The 15,050-nt window shown below is 35.3% G+C and overlaps 1 protein-coding gene across 2 annotated transcripts in view; it reads right to left on the reverse strand.

Moving 5' to 3' along the window:
- Positions 1-3,837: 3,837 nt before the first annotated feature.
- The window catches only part of SEC62 (SEC62 homolog, preprotein translocation factor), a 34,027-nt gene continuing 22,814 nt past the window's right edge, over positions 3,838-15,050 (reverse strand). For both annotated transcript variants that reach the window (XM_006055957.4, XM_025288428.2), the window contains exons 6-8: positions 13,065-13,125; positions 11,121-11,240; positions 3,838-6,723 (exon numbers count right to left, since the gene is read on the reverse strand). In XM_006055957.4, the coding sequence (XP_006056019.1) occupies positions 6,254-6,723; positions 11,121-11,240; positions 13,065-13,125 (651 nt within the window). In that variant the 3' untranslated portion in view covers positions 3,838-6,253. The remainder of the gene's footprint in view (positions 6,724-11,120; positions 11,241-13,064; positions 13,126-15,050) is intronic.

Below are 15,050 nucleotides of genomic sequence, written 5' to 3' on the forward strand. Positions count from 1 at the left end.
CATGGAACAACAGACTGGTTCCAAATAGGAAAAGGAGTACGTCAAGGCTGTATATTGTCACCCTGCTTATTTAACTTATATGCAGAGTACATCGTGAGAAATGCTGGGCTGGAAGAAACACAAGCTGGAATCAAGATTGCTAGGAGAAATATTAATAACCTCAGATATGCAGATGACACCATCCTTATGGCAGAAAGTGAAGAGGAACTAAAAAGCCTCTCAATGAAAGTGAAAGAGGAGAGTGAAAAAGTTGGCTTAAAGCTCAACATTCAGAAAACTAAGATCATGGCATCTGGTCCCATCACTTCATGGGAAATAGATGGGGAAACAGTGGAAACAGTGTCAGACTTTATTTTTTGGGGCTCCAAAATCACTGCAGATGGTGACTGCAGCCATGAAATTAAAAGACGCTTACTCCTTGGAAGGAAAGTTATGACCAACCTAGATAGCATATTCAAAAGCAGAGACATTACTTTGCCAACAAAGGTCCGTCTAGTCAAAGCTATGGTTTTTCCAGTGGTCATGTATGGGTGTGAGTTGAACTGTGAAGAAAGCTGAGCGCAGAAGAATTGATGCTTTTGAACTATAGTGTTGGAGAAGACTCTTGAGAGTCCCTTGGACTGCAAAGAGGTCCAACCAGTCCATCCTAAAGGAGATCAGTCCTGGGTGTTCATTGGAAGGACTGATGCTAAAGCTGAAATTCCAATACTTTGGCCACCTCATGCAAAGAGTTGACTCACTGGAAAAGACCCTGATGCTGGGAGGGATTGGGGGCAGGAGGAGAAGGGGACGACAGAGGATGAGATGGCTGGATGGCATCACTGACTCAATGGACATGAGTTTGAGTAAAATCTGGGGGCTGGTGATGGACAGGGAGGCCTGGCGTGCTGCGATTCATGGGGTTGCAAAGAGTCAGACATGACTGAGCGACTGAACTGAACTGAACTAGGTTGGTCCTAACTTTCCTTCCAAGGAGTAAGTGTCTTTTAATTTCATGGCTGCAGTCACCATCTGCAGTGATTTTGGAGCCCAGAAAAATAAAGTCTGACACTGTTCCTTTTCTATTTGCCATGAAGTGATGGGACCAGATGCCATGATCTTAGTTTTCTGAGTGTTGAGCTTTAATCCAACATTTTCACTCTCCTCTTTCACTTTCATCAACAGGCTCTTTAGTTTTTCTTCACTTTCTGCCGTACGGGTGGTGTCATCTGCATATTTGAGGTTATTGATATTTCTCCCAGCAATCTTGATTCCAGCTTGTGCTTCTTCCAGTCCAGCATTTCTCATGACGTACTCTGCATATAAATGAAATAAGCAGGGTGACAATATACAGCTTTGACATACTCCTTTTCCTATTTGGAACCAGTCTGATGTTCCATGTCCAGTTCTAACTGTTGCTTCCTGACCTGCATACAGGTTTCTCAAGAAGCAGGTCAGGTGGTCTGGTATTCCCTTCTCTTTCAGGATTTTCAGCAGTTTTTTTGTGATCCACACAAAGGCTTTGGCATAGTCAATAAAGCAGAAATAGATGCCTTTCTGGAACTCTCTTGCTTTTTTCAATGATCCAGCGGATGTTGGCAATTTGGTCTCTGGTTCCTCTGCCTGTTCTAAAACCAGCTTGAACATCAGGAAGTTCACGGTTCACATACTGCTGAAGCCTGGCTTGGAGAATTTTGAGCATTACTTTACTAGCGTGTGAGATGAGTGCAATTGTGCGGTAGTTTGAGCATTCTTTTCATTGCCTTTCTTTGGGATTGGAATGAAAACTGACCTTTTCCAGTCCTGTAGCCACTGCTGAGTTTTCCAAATTTGCTGACATATTGAGTGCAGCACTTTCACAGCATCATCTTTTAGGATTTGAAATAGCTCAACTGGAATTCCATCACCTCCACTAGCTTTGTATGTAGTGATGCTTCCTAAGGCCTACTTGACTTCACATTCCAGGATGTCGAGCTCTAGATTCAAATAAATTTGGATCTACTCAAAAACATGTTAACTAAATGCCACAGACATTGGCTTAAGAGCTTGTTAAAGACAAATTCATTTCTTTGTGCAGTTATCTGCATAGGTATCCACTAGAATTGGATTTCAGTTATCTAAACTGTTAGGGCATGCTCTGTAAGGTTGTGAGATACTTTCTAACAATGTTGATAAGGACCCATCAGGGATGAACTCATCAGAACTGTTCTCTAGGAACTTCTCTTTGGTTTACTGGTCTTGGTTCCCAACAGGAAGCAGATAGTTCTTAAATGATGACACTTTGAGGAGATACTAACAAAGATGTGGGGTGTGGGGGACTTCACAAGAGGAAACACAATAGCTTCAACAACTCCTGGCTAGTGGCAGCAGATCTGGCATCACCCCTTGGCCAGAGGGAAGAGAACAAGGAGTGGCAAATCTAAAGAAATAAGCAAAGTTTAAAGGAAGTGGTTACCTTTGAGTACTGAGGTAGCTCATTGTGGGATAGCTGAGACCATCCCTGACCATCCTCAGATCTCCAGCCACGATATTCCTTAGCCAAACCTAGCCAGAAGCCAGGGGGCGAAGAGGCCCACTGTTGTGGCCCACTCATCAGCCTTTTGGGGACAGAGAGCAGAGTGGAACTGTAAGAGGTAGAGATATCCAGCCCACTTGGCAAATTTCTACCACAGAGATTTTCAAACTATTTAATGGTCTAAGAGGGCAAAAATTAAAAAAAAAACAACAACAACCCACAGCTACCCCTAAAATTCTGGCATGTTAAGCTTTTGGTATTACTGAATGGACGAAGAACTGAAATATTACTGAAACACAGAGTAAAAGGAAACTACAATTAGGAACTATGTATTTACTTTCAGTCAGAATGGATACTTAAAATGTTATGGAAATACTGGAGCATGGTTCAGCAATAAATTCTATTCTGTAGATCAGATAGGTATGTCACAGCTTTATAATACAGTTAAGTACAGTTCATCCTCCTTATTTGTAGATTCTTTATTTGTAAATTTGCCTGTGGTTTAAAACTTTTGTGATGCTTTCACAGTCACGCATGGAGTGGTGAAAAATTTGACCTAGCCCAATGCATATACTCCCAGTTGAGAGTGACAAGATGACATGCTGTGTTCTTGGTTCCGTTCATATAATTTAAACAAGCATCCTTTGCTCTATTTAGCACACTGTTTTTTGCATTTTTGGTTTTTTCTTAATTGGTGGTTTTACTGTTTAAAATGGCCCCCAAATGAAGTGCTGAAATGCTGTGTAGTGTCTAAGTACTAGACGGCAGTGACAGACCTTTTGAAGGAAGCACATGTATTAGACAAACTTGGCTTGGGCATGACGTTACGGTTGCTGTTGACCCATGAATTCAATGTTAGTTAACAAAACAGAAAGACATCTGAAACAAGTTCATGTTTTGATTAGTTGGTAAACATGTGGCCAGGGACTCACAGAATAACCCCAGTATTCCCCCTAGGAGCAACGGTTCCGTATTTGCTAATTCTGTGTTGGCGGGTACCTTTATGGGCTTCCCAGGTGGTGCTAGTGGTAAAGAACCTGCCTGCCAATGCAGGCGATGTAAGAGATGTGGGTTTGATCCCTGTGTCAGGAAGATCCCCTAGAGAAGGACACGGCAACACACTCTAGTACTCATGGTCCATAGGGTCGCAAAGAATTGGACATGATTGAAGCGACTTAGCAAGCATGAATAATGACGATACGTGTTGTCTTCTAGTTCCTAATAAAGATTCAAAAAGGAAAATTCAATTTACAAAAGACACCGATGATTTTTCGATATTAGCAACTAATTGGCACTCATAACGCAAAATCAGGAAGGGGGAAAACATTAAAACCTGCGCATAATTTTAATATGACATATTAAAATTTATTACTTTTTGATAGTATTCAGCTAAATCCAAATTATTTCAATTAAAGTTGTCTAGACGGCCATATAGCTTGAAAATTAAAGAAATCAGTGGGAGGGAAAAGGAAAAACAATCTATTTAATACATTGACTTTACAATCACAAATGCATTATTATCTGGACTCAGTTGGTTAATTCAATCCTGCTTATTAGTTAGGCCAATTTATACCCATTCCACAATAAATCCTACATTATCCAAAAGCTTTACGCGTCTATTTACAGTAGCATAGCAAACCTGAAGTCTTTTTTAAAAAAACAATCACCATTCCATTGACTAATGTAACCCATTTCCCATGCTCTGGCATAAGAATATTTGATGTTAGTCAACAAAGACAGCCATCTATTATTCTTGAGAAATATAACAGTGGCAGTCTTTTGATTTTTTGTTTAAAGTAAGTAACTTTGAATAGTAAAAGAGCTGAAATTTCTAACTTGCTTTCTAGCCACATTAAGAATGACATTTTCCCCCAGGGACCTTCAAATATTTAAAAAATTTGGATTAACATTCTTTAAGAATCCACACATATCAATAAGAAGCTGACTTTCCTGCCAGGCTTCAAATGCCTTAAAGATGAGACATAGTACATACATTATAAAGAGCTTATGGATGAATGTTGACTGCCTGGGCATTGTTACAACAGTAAAGGTTAAATCACTTTTATTTCTGAAAGACACTTTTGGTACCATTATCATATCCCAAAATAGGTATTAATGTTACTGATGATTAAGAAGCTCAGAAGTTATAATTATACATCCCTTATTGTAGAAATAAAGTAGGAGAGCTCTGAAATGTGAGGGGAAAACACCCAGGCATTTAAATCAATGAATATTTGCTAGGAGGAAACTTAAACTGATTGCAGCCTTGAGAGAGCTGCATTAACATCAAATAGCCACATTTCTGTCCACGTACAAGGAATACTATAAAGCAAACAAGCCATGTTTAACAAAATGTGTCAGCATACAGAAAGTGTAGTTTTTCACACTTAGAAAAATTTAAATCTTTAGTCTAACACTTAGATGGGAAACAGCCTAAAGAAAAATGAAGAACTATACACACCACCTATTTCAACTACAAACGCTCTGTGACCGAAGGAAAATAATTCAATATTCACTATCATTTTGTAAGAGTATAACCTCAAGGAATGATTATGTTCATAAGTAAACACACGATATTCCTAAAGATTTGTAACTAAGGTTTGCAAGACATGAAATCAAATTGCAAAACTAGTTGAAAGCAATTAGAGTCCAATAGTTCTCTTATGTTTTCTTTTATGCTCTTTATTTTAAATTGATATTTTAGAACAGTAAATTATCTTTCATAGCAGTTCTCCTGATCTGATAATATAGTACCCCATTTCTGAATGTAGAGATTTAAGATAAATCAAAATAAACATTAAGGCGTACAAACAGCTACTTTAAGTCTGCTCTTATTTAATAAAGATCATTTCAACTCATATTCAAATACATGGAATGTTGGCACAAAACTGAAGCTGCTGTAGAAAGATCACAGATGTTCTGTGGGTTATTGAAACTTCCATCTAAAAACATACCCTTAAATGGTCTTAATTGTACAAATTTAAGTGTTGAGAAAATGTCTAAATAAGAAGTAACAATTAAAATGAAATGTTTATTTGTAAATTATGTACAGAATACATTTTACTTTACGACAAGGAAATGGGAAGAACCATCACCTCCCAGCCAATTCTGCTTGCTTCCTCTGTTGGAGACGACCATCTTACTCTGAATCAGGCGTACAAATCAGTTTGGATTTCCTAAGTTGGAAAAGGAGAATTTGTAGCTAAACTTAAAGTGTTGCTGCATTATTACTAGTTGGCTTGTTTCCACAAAATGTTTTTGAACCCTGCTAAGTTAGAATCTTAGGAGTTTTCTGATATAATTTAATAATCAACAAAAGCTAAACTAATAAGAACAATAAGTTTAAGCATTTCATCTCAAAGAAACTGTGAAATGGCTATAAAACTATGCTTAATCTAAAATATTGGTGTTTATTTTTATCCCTTTTATTCTGATCAGTCTAACAGTAAAAAGCCATACAACTATCAAAAATGCCAATAATCTAAATGTCATTGTGGAAAGTGCATCTTTGATAATTGTCAAAATAAATGAGACCTATTTACTGTAAAATTATCAAATAGATAAAACTTATAAATGGCTTTAGACTGTATCAATAATAGTATTATATGAAATGAAGGACTGAATATAACTGCTTAGATGTCAAATCCATTTCAGTAAATGGATTTAAAGAATGCTACAAATGTCATGTGTACATTATGATGATCAGCCAACATAGAAAATCCAACCTCTTGCACATTTTTAGTCCCCAAATTAGTCAGATTATGATTTTTCATGTGAAGATTTAGTTGTTTCTCCATCATTGTCTTCTTCCTCCTCCTCTTCACAATCCCCATCTGTTTGCTGTTCCAGTTCCTCTTTTGTGATCATTTCAAAATCATTCCCATTTCCACTACTGTGTTGGGATCGGTCATCTTCCCTCCTGTCACTGTCTGTGTCCGAATGCCGTTCTCCACCTGAGCCTTCTGTTCCGTGATTTCCTGGTCCTACTTTCCCCTCCTCATCTTCCTTTTTCTCACTGTCTGACTTTTCCTCACTGTCGGACTTCTGTTGCTTTTTGGTTTCAGATTTCTCATCTTTCTTTAAGTCTGCTTTTGGTCCTTTGTATTCATGTGTGTACAGAGGTCTGAAGGAGTCAATGAAGCCCACGTCAGCAGTCAGATTTGGCAAGAACCAAAAATGGTGCCTTCCTCCAGTTATGAGCCAAATGATGAGAAACAGAATGCAACGAGCTGTGGGAGAAAAATTTCTCTAATTGAATAATTCAAGCATTGACTCAGACAGCAGGGAATATTTGTTAATGAAACAGTGGGAAAACATTCAGAGTCTTCCTATTTATATATTACATGCACCTTAAATATAAACAGTTAAATCCTAGTTTAGCAGCTATCAAGAGTATTCCGGGCACACAGCATTCTGCTCTGAACTTGAGGGCACAATGCTGCAATGCCATTCAAAAAAGTGCTTTTATGTTTTTTTCATCTGCGCACTGTTTCTTGGATATACTTATATCCAAGTATATAAGTATATCTTGGATATACTTATATCCAAGTATATAAGTATATCTTGGATATACTTATATCCAAGTATATAAGTATATCTTGGATATACTTACATCCATTTATTTCTTGGATATACTTATACTTTATGTACTTTGCTATGTTACAATTCAATAAACATAGCTGCCAGTTGGACCCTGGAAGTACGCGTGAAATCATGGTAGAAGAAAAAAGGAAATAAACCCAAGTAAGAAATGAATGATATCTTAAGCCTTAGAAAGGAGAAAGCAGGGTTGCACTATGACTTCCCTAGATACTTTTGCCTAAGGCAATTCCTCCATTAAAAAATAGAAAAAATTATGCTTTTTACAACCATTCTGGTATAAACACAAATATAACCCTGCACAGGTTCACTATTATAGAGAAGTGTATATGTTACTTTTCATTGTAGAAGAAAGGAAAATGAAATTATTTCCATGGGTCCCTAAATGTATCATGAGTTCAAGGCATGTGCTGACCCTACCTAAAGGTTAAGTCTTCTAAGTAAAAATACTTTTGAACAATAAGAGAACATTTTCCTAACAGCAATTTCTTTTTATTTAAGGACAACATTTTCCCCGTATTAAGTAACATAGAAATCCAGATTGGTTTAACAGATAGGTTTGAAGTTACTCTTTTATTTTATTTTATTTTTTTTTAATTTTATTTTATTTTTAAACTTTACATAACTGTATTAGATTTGCCAAATATCAAAATGAATCCACCACAGGTACTCTTTTAGAGCAGTATAACAACTATGGGCTTCCCTGGTGGCTCAAATGGTAAATAATCTGCCTGCAATGCAGGAGACACGGGTTTGATCCCTGGGTGGGGAAGATTCCCTGGAGAAGACAACGGCTACCCATTCCAGTATTCTTGCCTGGAGAATTCCATGGACAGAGGAGCCTGGCAGGCTACAGTCCATGGGATCAACAATGGTTAGATAATAGAAGAAATTGATAATTTTAAAGTTTACAGTAATGAACTATCACAAACCCCAGTATTTCATATCTTTCTTTTAATTTATCACATATATGGAGCTGAGTGATTTGTCTGGATTTTACTTTTTTAAAGGTCACGATTATGTGAATGTTATGAGCTAATTAATTATGACAGGTTTCTTGGGTTTCATTTTAGTTTTCGTTTTCTTTACAGATAATCCTATCATTGTTTTCTAATAAAGTCTGAGAAAAGCTCATCTATGTTTCTTCCATTATTTAGCTTCAGACAGATAAAATAGTTATAGCTGCCTTGACTTTTATAAAGCACTAATTTCTGTTTTCACAAAAGAACATAAATATTCTGAAAGACTGTATACACACCAGTATCTTTTGTGTGTACAAACAGAAAAGCCAAATATGCTTGAAATTATTAAATAAATCAGTGAATAAACCACACTGATAAAAAGAAATAATGAACATCTCTTAAGGAGGTTGCATATTTTTTTCTCCAAATAGAATTATGATGTTACATTAGGTTTTGAAGGGTTTAAAACAGATAGTTCATAGTATGAAATCTTGCCTGAAATCCAAGAAAAAGCAACATGAAAGTGGCAAATAAAGTTGCATCCCTTTGGGTATAGCAGAATTCTTTTTTTTCAACAGTTTTTCTCTATATGCCAGTATATTACTAGGGGCAAAAAGAGAAGAATCATGAGAAAAACTACTGTGATATGTATGGTCATACCATTTCTATGGCCTGGCGTGCTGCAGTCCATGGGGTCGCAAAGAAATCGGACATGACTGAGCAATTGAACTGACTGAACTGAACCATTTCTATACTAAAAGTGACATATTTAGAAAATTGCCAGAGGTCTTATTTTAAATTGCAATACTAAATATACATATTCAAAGCAACACCAAATTTAATTTGACCAATAAATAATACTTCATGAGATAATATAATAAAATCTCCAATTTACAAGTAGGATACAGATCAAACCATTTAAAAGTATATTTGGAATTTTCTAAGAGAAACAACATTTTCTAAGAGAAGTAACAAAAATGTTGTATTTATTTTCTGATTTGATTGACAAGGCTGTTTAACATACATTGCTACTTAAACTCCCAGTATATTTAAAATGAAAAATTATAGAAAGAATTACTAAAGAAACAATACTTTAAAGAACAAAACAATAACCATAAATTATTGTGAATATCAGTTTAAATGAAAGATAAGCAAGTGGGTTAACTCTATTCAGTGGAAATTAAGCTTTGCTGAAAAATTTCAAAAAGCTGCTAAATTTTCAGGGATCTGGGAATCAGAAGACATCAACTTGACTAGTGTATCTAATGGCAGATAAAATTTTATGGCTTCTCATTCTTGATGCAGGTAGTACATTACCACTAGTTACCTGCTTCACACTCTTAGACATTTATTTTTTGGCCTGCAAATGTGCTGTTAACATGCAGAAGCTTCAGGGGCTATTTTTAAGGTGAATAGACTAGAGGAAGGAAAAACTGAAAGGCGGATGAATAAGGTTTCACACAGAGTCAGAAATTCCCCCCATAAATGGAGGCCCATAAACATGATGAACTGAATGAAAATACTAGATGGATCCCTGGGTCTATGGATGGCAGCACCAAATCAGGACCCCTTGATGTCCAGGGTGGAGGGAAATTGCTTAGCACTATTGCTTAGGGTTAGAGCAGTAATGCTTTATAAACATAATAATCTACTACATTACATATCATAGAATCTCAGAATAACACACATCTCATTCAGACAATCTTGGTCAAATTCCGTCCTCTAAAAACAGATATTAAATCAGTATTCCGGTTGTTTAAAAAATTTTTATAAAGTACTCCTCCTATATGTTCTGGTAGAAAAGCTGATTTGTCATTTGAGGAAAATAATCAGAATTTAGTTACTATATAGCAACATAAGCTCTCAATGATCCAAAGAATTATATATGATAGGAAAAAAAAAAATCACTAAACAGCTTAAAAAAGCAGAAAAACATTGATATTTCCCAAATGAAAAACTAAATTAGACCAGTTCATCCTTTGAAAAAATCTTCAAAGACTAGAATTTTAAGCAAAACAATACTTGTTTTTTCCCTCATATTAAATAACATGGTCAGTGTAAAAAATACAGACAAGTGTAAATAAGAATCCTAAAATCACTCATAACTACCACCACCTTTTATATTTAGGTGTATTTCCTTATAGTCAAATCCTTCTTGGCACTGAGTATTTCCATTTCAAAAAAATCTTCCTAATTATATAAGCCAAAAATACTTCATTATCTTAATTATTTGACATCTAGTGATAAGCATTTTTCATATATTTATTAATCATATTTTTAATTTCCTCTTTTGAATTGGATTATTTTTATAATGCTTTATTTTTAACTATGAAAGCCCCTAATCATTCAGAAAAGTAAAATAACATTATTTATATTTTCTTATTGATTTTCAAAAAGGATTTTAAACTTGTTAATGCATCAAGAACTTATTTTGGCCCATGGTACAAACTGATTTTTCCTAAAAATGGCAAATCAATTGTTTATAATCATTTACTATATAAAATGTAAATGTTTAATATGTTTCATTTGTCTTAAGTAAAAAAAAATGTTTACTGAAAGTACTATGTTTATTAAATGACCAATCACTGTAAAAATATTAAAGTCTTTATGGCAGCTAAATTTTAAAGCATATCTATTTGCAGACTCTTGTTTAGTTGCTAAGTCATGTCTGACTCTTTTGCAAGCCCATGGACTATATAGCCTGCCAGGCTGTCCATGGGATTTTCCAGGCAGGGCTTTCCAGGATTTCCTGGAGTGGATTGCCGTTTTCTTCCCCCGGGCATCTTCCCAACCCAGGGATCAAACCTGCATCTCCTGCATTGGCACCAGGGAAGCCTATTTGCAGATTAAGACATATTAAATCACACAGAGTAAATCTAATTAAACACATATACTACTTGAAGCCTGAGCCAGTTTTGGGATATGACCAAAAAACTAGGTCCATATACTTCTTAATTCACCTACATGAATTTTGCTATTAAGTTTTACTGAAGCTCCAGATTGCAGTCCAACTGCTCAACAGCTACCTCTTATGGAGGTCAGTCTTGCTAGTAACAAATACTTACCAACAGCAAGGAGAAGAATGCTGGCTACAAAACAGCCTGCACCCACACTGAGGTAATAAACACCTACTCTCATTTCTGCTGGCCAAAGAGGGAAGAGGGTGGCTGCTATCACTGCAATCACTGGAACAAGAGATGAAAAGTTACACATAGAAACTTTAGATTAAAATTTTAAATGGCTCAGTTGCCAAGACAGTGAATATACATACCCCTACGGGGAGAATTAAAACATAAACTTATTGAAACATATAAAATGCTCAGTTATTGATCACTGCATAGTTCAACCTAACATTTTAACTACTATTCTCATATTAGGTCAAGATTTCTCTAGTATAAATTATATATAATTAGAAAAGTGCTGTCTAAAAACATGAAATTGTTTGCTCCTTAAATGATCAACTGCTGCTGTTTTCAACTTCATTTTTAACTATAAGATATCTGTCTACCAAAAAGGGACGCTTAAAGAAATAACCAACCAACAAAACTAACCAAAAATGATTCCAAAGATCCCTCCCTGGAGATTGGTTCTGGGGTGAAACTCTGACATCTACTGAATGAAAAGCTCACCAGATGATTCTGATACAGATAATTTTTGGTGATAGGGAAACCATATACAAGCATCTCCAGTTTTTTTTCCTAAGTACAGTGGGACCACATGGAATAACCAAAAGAATGACTGGTATTTAGGTGTTTAGAGCAAGAGAAATAAGGATTCAAATTCTAGCCATTTCATTTAGAAGCTAAGGGTTGAATTTATTATTTTGAATGGGATCCTACGATAATATATTGATCAAATTTGTTCTACTGCTATCTATTTTTTTCTACTTGTTAAATCATTCTCTACCCCTACCCCCAACCAAATTCACAGGAATAACACACACCTATGGTAATAAATAAAACAATAAAGGAAAAAACAATTAAAAATAAACCAGAAAGTATAATGTGAAGTCTTTACCCAATTCTTGGTCCACTCCCCAGAGGTTAACTACTATTGTTTCTTATCTGTATGCCCAGAAACTGCCTGTATACAATTAAAACTAGTCACACAGATATTTAAAAAAAAAAAAACAAAAAATGAGTTTACGATATTCTCTTTCACAATTTTAATATATTCAAGGTATCCTTCTGAGAGGACACCCTATCTAATTCTTTCAAAGCTGCATGATATTCTGGCATGTATTTGTACTGTAATTTATTCACCATCCTCCTATTGAGGGACTTGAATTGTTTCTAGCTTTATCCTATTATTGACAAGAGTGCAACAATTACCAATGCCCATGTGTGCAATTGATTAAGGTACAGGATAAATTCCTTGAAGTTTAACTATTAGGTCACAAAGTAAGGCATTTAAAACTTGAAAGATATTTGCTAATTATCCTTCTAACTATAGTCTGAAGGATTTGGATTAGAATTAAATGTCAATGCATATTTCTGAACAGACACCTTATGCAACTGTATTACTACGAAGATAAATTCCTAGAAACAGAACACTTGGGTCAGTGTGTATATATTTAAAATTTGAAAGATATCATCAAACTTCCCTCCATAAAAAATAAAACAATGAACATACCAACAGCTATTGGAGCATAATAGTGGTTTTTCTAAAGTATTGGACCTTCATTAATAATAGGTACTATTCCACTTTATAGTCCTCTTGATAACTGCTATTGTTTTAATTTGTATTTAACATGAGGGTGATTAAGTATCACTCACAATTACTGGTCACTATTTCTTTATCTGTGAGCTACCTTTACCATTTTTCTAGCAGGCTGTTAATTTCTTAAAGATCTTTGCTTTAAGGTGGAGCAAATATTTTCCTCAGTTTATCATTTATATTCTGGCTTTATTTAAAATGTACTTAAAAAAATAGCTATTTTATGTTAAACATTTTCTTTCTGACTTCTGTATTGTTTACTTTCCTTTCTAAATTTTAGAGAGTGTACTTACCAAGAATTAATCCCATGACAAATGTTTTAAAGTGAACTGGGTCATAGATCCACACAAATACCTAGAAGAATCAAGAAACTCCAGTGCTTAAAGTTCTAAGATCACATTACAGCAACAGTTAGTTCCCACCTATTAACACATAAGAACTACTTAAAGATTAAACAAATTTCAAAGGCCTTTCCTTTAGCAGCAGTGGTTTTTTTGGTATCTATTCAGTTAGAAAATTATTTTTAAAACTATAAATTAGGTAATAAGATAAGTACACTTTCATGTACTTGCATGTTTTTAACAATTTACTCCTGGGTGCAAACCATTACTTAACCATTACTTATTCAACTTAAAGACCAGCAATTGTATAGCCTTCTGTCCCTAAGGTAATGATGTATATAGGCATGAGCAGAGTAGAATCAATCAAAGAGCACAGTTAAGACAGATTGTAGTCAGGCCCTATGACAGATCCATCAGCTCTCAATTCCACCCTGTTCTCTCCAACTGATGAGATGCAAAGGACCATTATTAAAGATTATGCTCAACATAGAAATACAAAGGATCATAAGAGACTACTATCAGCAATTATATGCCAATAACATGGACAACCTGGAAGACATAGACAAATTCTTAGAAAAGTACAACTTTTCAAAACTGGACCAGGAAGAAACAGAAAATCTTAACAGACCCATCACAAGCATGGAAATTGAAACTGTAATCAGAAATCTACCAGCAAACAAAAGCCCAGGCCCAGACGGCTTCACAGCTGAATTCTACCAAAAATTTAGAGAAGAGCTAACACACCTATCCTACTCAAACTCTTCCAGAAAATTGCAGAGGAAGGTAAACTTCCAAACTCATTCTATGAGGCCACCATCACCCTAATACCAAAACCAGACAAAGATGCCACAAAAAAAGAAAACTACAGGCCAATATCACTGATGAACATAGTTGCAAAAATCCTTAACAAAATTCTAGCAAACAGAATCCAACAACACATTAAAAAGATCATACACCATGACCAAGTGGGCTTTATCCCAGGGATGCAAGGATTCTTCAATATCTGCAAATTAATCAATGTAATACACCACATTAACAAATTGAAAAATAAAAGCCATATGATTATCTCAATAGATGCAGAGAAAGCCTTTGACAAAATTCAACATCCATTTATGATAAAAAACTCTCCAGAAAGCAGGAATAGAAGGAACATACCTCAACATAATAAAAGCTATATATGACAAACCCACAGCAAACATTATCCTCAATGGTGAAAAATTCAAAGCATTTTCCCTAAAGTCAGGAACAAGACAAGGGTGCCCACTTTCACCACTACTATTCAACATAGTTTTGGAAGTTTTGGCCACAGCAATCAGAGCAGAAAAAGAAATAAAAGGAATCCAAATTGGAAAAGAAGAAGTAAAACTCTCACTGTTTGCAGATGACATGATCCTCTACATAGAAAACCCTAAAGACTCCACCAGAAAATTACTAGAGCTAATCAATGAATATAGTAAAGTTGCAGGATATAAAATCAACACACAGAAATCCCTTGCATTCCTATACACTAATAATGAGAAAACAGAAAGAGAAATTAAGGAAACAATTCCATTCACCATTGCAACGCAAAGAATAAAATACTTAGGAGTATATCTACCTAAAGAAACTAAAGACCTATATATAGAAAACTATAAAACACTGGTGAAAGAAATCAAAGAGGACACTAACAGATGGAGAAATATACCATGTTCATGGATTGGAAGAATCAATATAGTGAAAATGAGTATACTACCCAAAGCAATCTATAGATTCAATGCAATCTCTATCAAGCTACCAACAGTATTTTTCATAAGCTAGAACAAATAATTTCACAATTTGTATGGAAATATAAAAAGCCTCGAATAGCCAAAGCAATCTTGAGAAAGAAGAATGGAACTGGAGTAATCAACCTGCCTGACTTCAGGCTCCACTACAAAGCCACAGTCATCAAGACAGTAT

The sequence above is a fragment of the Bubalus bubalis genome, chromosome 1, assembly GCF_019923935.1.
Source record: "Bubalus bubalis isolate 160015118507 breed Murrah chromosome 1, NDDB_SH_1, whole genome shotgun sequence".
NCBI lineage: Eukaryota > Metazoa > Chordata > Mammalia > Artiodactyla > Bovidae > Bubalus > Bubalus bubalis.